Below are 9,529 nucleotides of genomic sequence, written 5' to 3' on the forward strand. Positions count from 1 at the left end.
ATTATTATAAAGATTAAATTTTAAGCAATATTATATGTTAGGGGTCGGCAATCTGCAGTTCCGAAGTCGCAAAGCGTCGTTGTCATAGAAAAAAAGAATATTTATCATTAACTAATTTAACCCTGATTGGTGCGGCTCACTAAATTTTATCTAAATTGAATATATATTAAAACTGACTCTTTGCTCCAATAAGGTTGCCGACCCATGTTATAAGTCATTATATAATGCGTATAATGCAATGTCATTTTTTTTTATTTTTTTTTGGGTGTTTGTTCATTGTTTGTAATTTCGTTAATTAGTGAGTTGCGGAATGGCGTAAGTATAAGTCGTTTATAATAAAGTTTCCAAGTAAAACGCTATGAAGCACATAATGAACTAATTTAATCTTACAAATCCTCCCCCAGATCGCTGCCAGTGTATGGTCCCAAAGTTTAATTCAAAATACAATGGTATAAAAAATAACGATCGTCCAATTTAGAGCGGCGTTTGTACAGTGCGAGTTTTAACAACTTAATTTCGTTGGAAACAATAATTTTTGATAAAATTTTACGGGTCCGACCTTTAAGTATGCACGGGCTTTCCATGATTACGTAACTGCGGTGGTCGTGGAGTTCGCAGTGGAGGGGCGCAGAGGTTGTGGGCCGAAGACAGTTAACTTGAATCGTTCTAATTTCCAGAATGGATTTACTCAATGCTAAAGCCGCTGTATGAGTGTGTGTGTGTGTGACAGAGAGAGAAGAGAGATGATGAGAGAATGAGTAAGAGAGAGAGATGAGGGTTTGCGTGAGGGCGAGCGAGAAGCTCCAAAGATAGGGTGTAGGTTTTTGCAACGATTACTATCATATTAATAGGCGTTTACTGCTACCAACTTCGTGTATTAAGCTTTAAATTGCCTGCACGAATGCTAAGTGGCCCCAATATTATTCTGCAATATAAGTTCCTCGTATCATTGTTCCGGCTCTATATACACACACACCCTACACCCCTAATGCCCCCTTTATAACTTGCAGCATATTTCTCTCGCCCAGCAGCATCTTAAACCCGGATCAATCAATCAAAATCTGCATAATTAATCAATCCTTTCTCTTCATCCACGACGAAAATAAGAGAAACAAAAGGATGCGAGAGTAGCACCAGCATCAATTCATCCTTTTTTTTTCAATATTTTTTTTTTCGTTTCCACGTTGTAAACACACTTCTAACGGGATTATAATTAAATATTAATTTTGCGCCCATTAATTTTTAAGATAAATGATCTTCATTAATAATTAATTAATCCACCGGTTGGTTTGGATAATCGATTAAACCTCAAATTAATCCATTTTACCTTGTTTATATATTTGTTTGTTTCATTTTATTATTAATGTTTCGTTTATGATTATTTTCCTTTCATAAATTTTCTTGTTTTACTCGTAATAATCCAGATTGATTCGTTTTCGCGTTGTAATTATTTAATTTATTATAACGAACTTTGCGTATACAAACGCCGATTTTAATTGATTCCCCACAACACACACAACAATCAATCAATCAAAACTTTTGTTGAACTCTTTTTTTATATATATATATATTTTGGTTCGGGCTTACCGTGTAATTTACTTTGCTTAACTTATTACAGCACGTTATTAATTTTGACTAACACCGAGAGATTTACTGTTCGTTATATAATTTATCAATTTCAAATACATAGATTTTTTTTTATAACTTTTAAAAATATTTTAATATTATAGTTACATAGAAAAATTATATCAATATTTTTTATATATTTTAGAAATATTCTAATATCATAATTACATAAAAGACTTATGTGAAGAAAGGACATTTTCAAATTTGTAAAAATATATGTTTTTTTAAGATATGAAACTAATGTTAGTAAATTTAGTTTCATGTATGTTTTATATTACGTATAGTGTAGATTCTTAAAGCTCAACAAGTGCTAGTGTTATGTACTTGCATAATATTTATTGTTACATAATGAGTATATAAAATGCAATATTTCAGGATTCTGAATTTATGCGTTAGATTTTAATTTAAAAAAATGTATTGGAAAATATTTCGAAGAGAAAAAAAGTATAAATGCGAGAGAGAGAGAGGAGATTATGAGAGTTGGTATGAAAATATATTGTGTGTCTTTTAAGCGGGGAATCTCCGGCATAATGTGAATTTATTTCGTGCCGTCGCGGTTTTTATTGCTGATTTGATTTCGGAATATCTGCAGCAACAAATATCAATTTCCTTTTGGAGTGTATAAATATATATGCGACTGGAAGCTTTCGCAACGAAACTGATCAATTTAATGTTTAAACTGGTGGCTCCTTCAGGATCTCTCTCTCTTTCTGCATAAAAAGTTCGTACTATATACATATATAATCGTATAGTTTTGAAAGGAGGCATGCATTTGGGACGTGACTCTTCGTATTGGGAATCTGAATCCTCGATAATAGTAATGGTAATAATATCAAGGGGGTGGCTTTATTATTGAATAATTCGTGATTCTGCTTGGGAGGAACAGAGAGGGAGAGATAGTAGAAGGTGGAAGGAATCTAAAGTACGTGCGGGTAGAATGAGGAGGATGGATCAGAGCAATGTGCAAGCGTAATATTAGGTAATAGGGTATGAAAATCCTGAAAAGCTCCTCGTGTATCCATTTCAATGTAAGTTTATAATGGCGTGTGAAGTGGAGTGTACGCGAAGGCATATAGGAAAGGATTACACGCTGAATTGCTTACATGTGTGCTCTTTTCAAAGAATAATAGTAATATCTAATAGCTGCAGCCCGGATTACTTGAGGGAGGAATCAATAAGGCCACGCCAGAATAGAGAAAGAAACGGGTTCACCGTTCCATCTCCTTTTCCCCATCATCCTCGACCTTCCTCTTTACGATTCTCTCTTTTTTTTTTCTATCTGCCGGTTGTAGACTTCATTATCGTTTTGCGGAATTTTTGTGAAAGGAGGTTTCGACGGATTTCCACGGCGACTGAAATAATCCGCGCATCGAATCCAATTTTCTGACAGATAAGTTCACTCCATTTATAACCCATTCAGCTCTTTAGAGACGGCAGATTTCATTTTTAAAGGCTCTGTAGATTACACGCCATTGTGTTTTTATGCACCCTTAATGAATGCTCGCCAGTTTAGATTACTGGGGGATAAACGCGCGCGCCGCCACCTCTAACCCCTCGCCGAAGCCTGCGACGACTTTTATTGAAATCTTCCAGATTGAATATATACCGTTTTCTTATTCTTCTCATCCACCTCTTTAGCTTCATTCCAATTCTCTTCCGCCATTCTAATACCCATTACACACATACAAAAAAAAAAAACGAGAATTCCTTTTTGGTGAATTACCTACAAAAATGTTACTTAGTATACAATAGTCCATCATATAATTCAATAAAAAAATCATAGTTTACACAATTTTTACACAAATAAAACTATCAAACCTCTTCATTTATTACATCTAGTTTTTTCTCTTCAAGCTTATAACTGCTTAAATTAGTGATATTCTAAGCAAATTTAGTGAAAGTTCAATATGTTTTTTCAGTAGATAGAATTTATATTTTTTTTTATTATTAGTTGAACTGTATTGGATATTAGTCTAAATTAGGTTAGGTTAATTAGGTTAGATTAGTGTAAATAGCTGAAACAGTTGAGTTCTGTGCAAAATTAGGATAATTCTTCACAAACTTAAAAATCATAGTTTACACAATTTTTACACAAATAAAACTATCAAACTTTTTCATTTATTACATCTAGTTTTTTTCTCTTCAAGCTTATAATTGGTTAAATTAGTGAAATTCTAAGCAAATTTAGTAAAAGTTCAATGAGTTTTTTCAGTAGATAGAATTTATATTTTTTTTATTATTAGTTGAACTTAATTGGATATTAGTCTAAATTAGGTTAGATTAGTGTAAATAGCTGATAATATCGAAACTAGTTCTGTGCAAATTTAGGATAATTCTTCATAAACTTTATTTTTTGTACAAAATTTGATTGAAGTAAATTACTAATTTTTTTTTACGTAAAGCAAGAAGAATTATTGAGAATCTAATGAATAAACAGCGAATCCGATTGAAATGGTTAATGAGATTGGAAAAAGAAAGGGGAAAGAAAAGAGGGGAAGACATAAAAGTTTCATTCGGTCGAAGCTCGGGGAGATAATCTCCGAGAATCTTATGAATTGACATGAATATGTAAAAAGGCTTAGAGGCAAGAAAAAGATGTAATCCAATTTTCTCAAAGGTGATGAATAATATAAGGATTTTTTTTCTTCACGTTTTAATTGAATCGAGTTGGATGATAGATCCGTCGAGGAGGAGCTGAATGAGGAGAATAGGAAAAAACTGGAATCGAGTTGGACGGGGCACGAAGGGCAAGTCCGGGTTAGTGAAGCTTGACAAAGGGCGGTGAGAGCCCTATAAATGCCGGGGATCCGAGTTATATTATGTAAGAGGTCGCGTATCTGGTCGTGTCTTCATTTCGTTTCTGTAGCGTTTGCGAGTGTTCGAATTTAGCTCAGACATGAATTATTAATGCAGTTAATCCAGAGCATCGGAGGAGATGGGATGGTTAGGTCTGTGTATATGACTCTGTTTCTATAAGATCGAGAGAGAGAGAGAGAGGAGGATGGTTGATGCGTTGCAGAAAAGGGCGAGGAAGGGCGGCTTGCAACTGTGTCTCCTTCTGTCGTTGTCAAACTAAACTAATTTAAATCTGGCTTCGAGCGTTTGGGATCCGACAACGATCCGATCGATCCACGGATCCGATCCACGGATCTCACTTGTCAAATAACTCATCCTTGGAGGAGAGAGAGAGAGAGACGCGCCTGTTGGTAGCGGTGGTGGCCAGTTTTAATACTTGACAGATATGTTTAATTACTCGCAGCTTAGACCTGCTGCACACACACCATCTGTGTATCTCCCGTCTATATATATACAGAGTGACACTTTAATCACAACAAAGTAACCGCTTCCAATAGTCTTAAACCGGATGTCAGTTCGACTGTTCTAAGCAGTATTACCAATCCAAGATGCATCATTTCGAGAATCCCCTTTGCAAGTACATCAGCTTACGTGGCAAAATCATATGTGCATATTTACTAGATGAACCACCCTGTATGAGCCTGAAAGTGGTTTTAACGGTGGTCGATCGCGCACATACACATCCGCATACTCGGTTTGCCCTCATCGTCGAAAAAGGCACAGCGCCACTTAATTACCCCTAATTGATCGCCACGGCTTATCCCTGTCATTCCGTCTAATACGCTAATAATTTATATTCTATTTCTAGATGAGCCGCAATTTATGAAAGCCATCAGATTAATGACTCAGAAATGGCCCCGACGCAACAATTACTTATCTCTTATTTTTTTTCTTTACGCAAATCCCAGAAGATACTCTAAATCTGTGACATAACACATATATTTTCCATATAAAAGCATGACCACATTCATCATTCATTAATTACTCGTCTGTATCAAACTTTACCCTTTACTCATCCATCATAAATCAATTACAACTTAGAACTTTTAGGTATACACACTGTTTGTAATAAATGACAAAAAATATGTATACCAGCTTATATATAATAGATTGAGTTTTATATCACGAACAGTATAATTGAAATAATGGTGTTAATTGAGTGAATTTAAATATTTGGTAAATGTATACATTTAGTAATTTAATATATTTCTTGTATCCTTTTTTCGGAAGTTAAGAAAAATGATGAGACAAAATACGTTATTTAATAAGTTCTTAAGACGCTACAAATGATATTTGATAAGCACGTAGAGACTGTGCACTTGGGGATTCAATTAGCGGGGCTTCGCTTGACTTTCTTGGCCACCGCCGGTATTTTCAACTTACCAATTACAGTGAGATTATAGCGGAAGCTTCGAGTTTGGGCGTTGCGAAAGTCGACGCGACATCGGTAGACGCCCTCGTCGTGGCGCCGGATGTCGTCGATGACGAGCTGAGCCGGCTCCGAGACGGTCCGGAAGTAGGCACGTGACCCAAATACTTCCGGCGCTGACCAGTGTCTAGCCTGTGACAGCGGCTTTCCTCGCACATCGAAACTGCAAAAGAGAAATTGTTGGGGATGAGTTTAGAGTTATGAAGAAGACAATATTGACGAAATGCAATCGGTCATCCCACTGACAACAAACTTAACACTACATTTTTATATCATTACAAAACTTATAGCTTAAATTAGGATAATTTATAAGTTAATTACTTGGACAAGGTTAGGCACCCAGAAAGGATAGATTAGGTTAAAATTTAACCTAATACTTTAACTTTTAACAATTACCCCAAAATATTTTTGCGTAGGTCGATATTACCCCCCCCCCAATTCTGAAAAGAAAACAATCAATGTAAATTTTAAATAAACATTATTTATTGAATTAATTTACATTTACATATTTATAAAAAAAAAGTTACATGAAAATAGTAACAAATAGTAATAGACAAACAAAATAAAATTCTTAATTTGGAACAAACAAAAATTAATTGAAAACTTTCCCCCTTCAGGTTTTGGAAAAATTATGTTGCTTCATGTTTCATATAATTACTTCAAAATTGGGACTTTTTGATGTAAGAGCAATTAGAATACAATCTTCGGCGTTTAATCGATTTCTGTTTTTCGTTTTTATGTTCATTACAGTGGAAAAGCCTTGTTCACAAAGGTAGGTTGTTGCAAATGGCAGCAATAGTTTTACCGCCTCCTCATGTGCAATTTTGAAAGCCTTTGACAACCAAAAAGACGACAGATTTGCTTTGAATACGTGCTTCAGTATTGGATCGATGTTCAAGAATTGCCTCTGCCAAACCTGGAGGTTCTTCTGGTATGTTATAAATTTCACATTCAAAAGGATCTACAACCCAATTCACAGTTTGTACATCAAGTTCTTTAAAGTAGTCAGAGAAGCGCTCTCTGAGTTTGGTAAGATGAAATTAGAAAAATTTCCGTATTACCCAAAAAAAAATCATTTTTGCCCAATTTGTGTAAGACAAGATTTTGTTTCGAAAAGTTTAGTTAAAACAAGGTCAAGTTAGTTATAGTTAGGATTTACACGATTAGACAAGGTAAGTAAGTTTAAGTTAAGTAATGTAAGATGAACATAGGTTATACAAGATTTGGTAAGACAAGTTTAGGTTGGACATGGTTAGATTAGATACGATTATATTAAGTTAAGTTGGGATAATTTAAGTTAGGTAAAGTTAATTGAGCTCCGGTTAGTTAAACTTATTACTAACTTACTAACAAAAACGAGTTAGATTACTTAAAGATAATACTGTTAAACAAATAAAAAATTCTCTTAATATTTTGAATTAAGTTAAATCAATAATATTTTGAACTATCCTCCACTTTAACTATTGTTATATTTTAACAAATGTATGATTAATGTATTAAAATTATCTCCGTATACGAGAATCGTTACTTTTCATTATAATTTTCGGTATTTTCAGTACAGGGTTGAAGGCCTGTCAGGGACTTATCCGATGTTTAGTTGCCGAAATTAAATGTCGGCGAGAAATGTCAGCGGGGGATGGGGTGGCTTGACGTGATAAATAACGAGAGGGGTGGCATGGGCCGACAGTAATTGGCCGCTCGGAGGGACCGTTTCGCGACCGCACTTTTAATTTCATTATTTACAAAAAAAAAACAGCATAAAACAATGGCCAATATTAAATGTTTTTCGCGGTCAGAACAACCCTATCTACATCAACCCTTATATTTCCATACCCAAAAGTAAATTGACAATATTAGTTAAAAAATAAGCTTCTTCCACGTGTGTAATATAAGATATAAATATTTATCAGGTATACTAATTACTAGTTATAAAATTTAACATGCATATTAAGTTTCATAATTATGAGTAAAAAGTAAGTACTGAATGAAGTTAAATTTTGATCTACTGAAAAGATAGCAGTGGCAGCTGAAGAAAATAGAAAAAGGGCCCACACAAAATACAATTTATTAGTCTTATAAAAAAATAGGCGTAGGACAAGGGCCCTCAGTTTCTTATTGACTAACCGCCACTGAATAAAAGTTGTTTTTTTTTTTCAATTATATAAAGAATTTACCATAAAAAATTCTCGCAGGCTTTCATAAAACTGTAATTCCCGCATCGCCTCTTACCATCGCGCTTACTCGTAATAAAGAAAATAAAAAGAGAAAATTTTAACGACAATTTTATGATAATTATAAAGTGCATATAAAAAAAAAACTTTTTATGCCTCTGATACAAGACGAAGGAGCTGGCACGAAATGAACGGAAGACAGGAGGGAAAAAAGGAATCCTCAATAAATTACGTAATTAAAAAAAACGCGCCCATCCGCATATTGCTAATTACAATAAATCGCTAATTAAAGTTTTTTTTTATTTCATCATCATCATTATCATCGGCTTTCAGATTTTTCTCCACCCCATTCAATATTTTGAGTGTCCCGTGCGAAAAAAAAGGCAAAGGGCGCATTTTAATAACGGCTAGGGAAAAATTATAATAGGCAATCTGGCTGGAATAATCTTAAGTGTGGACACACTCTTGTATGTATAGGGGTGTCAGATGAGGTGCCTGCCCTGTGTTTGCCAAGTAAATACTGAGATGATACGGGCTTTGTGCCGATGTCTCTTCATCTATACACACTCGACACAAACACACATATACACACCAAAAATATATAGAAGTCTCGAGCTTCACGGTTTTTCCAGACCTTTATTTCTCTTCTCCTAGTGTGTGTGTGTGTTTTTTTTTATCTTTCTTTATTTTTCTTCTTCTCCGGTTTCTTTGGGTTCAACTTCAGCGCTCGCAAAAAGACGCATGCAAAATAAATGAGTCTAAAGGGGTTTATCCTATCTGGTGACAAAAGTGAGGCACCACTTCAAATTCATCAATGTAAATGCCCACACATAAATCCAACCGCAGATTTCACTTGATTACTTATTCTAATTTTATAAAAAAAACACTTGGTTTTACTACAATTTAATAACTTTTTATTAATTATAATTCTAAAGTTTTTTACTTGTATATAATTAGAAAATAAATGTACAGCAATAAGAGTTGCATTAAGGTTGTCGTGATTCCCAGGTACCAGTTAAGTTAATCACGACGGGGAGAAAAGAAAAGGGGGAATTGGGTGAATTCTAGTTTAAATACTGTAGATCAGTGATTCCCAAAGTGGTCTATATCGACCCCCAGGGGTCTATGACAACCTGCAAGGGGTCTACGTCAGCTAAAAAAAAAAATTGGGGGTCCATGAAATGAAAATGGGGGTCCACGATAGTGGATCTTAACCGGTGGCAATCGAAATCCCGACAATCAAAATCCCGCGACAATCAAAATACCGACATTTGAAATTCCGACTATATCAAAATCCCGACTTTTATTATATTTGACCGCCAAAACAGAACATTAATGAGTTAACTTCGCGGAATAGCTCATAGTATTTCATTATAATTATTTTATTCATTTTTGTACTATAATAAAAATAATTTTAAAAATTCATCGCTCGAGTTTTTTTATTTCT

The 9,529-nt window shown here is 34.5% G+C and overlaps 1 protein-coding gene across 1 annotated transcript in view; it reads right to left on the reverse strand.

Annotated features, from left to right (window-relative positions):
* The window catches only part of LOC108558743 (nephrin), a gene marked incomplete at its 5' end in the record, with an annotated part of 51,051 nt that extends 44,977 nt beyond the window's left edge, over positions 1–6,074 (reverse strand). Inside the window, 1 exon segment of the mRNA XM_017915756.1 lies at positions 5,866–6,074. Coding sequence (XP_017771245.1) covers positions 5,866–6,074 — 209 coding nt within the window.
* Positions 6,075–9,529: the final 3,455 nt, after the last annotated feature.

Source organism: Nicrophorus vespilloides, unplaced genomic scaffold (assembly GCF_001412225.1).
Source record: "Nicrophorus vespilloides isolate i.1.1-1 unplaced genomic scaffold, Nicve_v1.0, whole genome shotgun sequence".
Classification (NCBI taxonomy): domain Eukaryota; kingdom Metazoa; phylum Arthropoda; class Insecta; order Coleoptera; family Silphidae; genus Nicrophorus; species Nicrophorus vespilloides.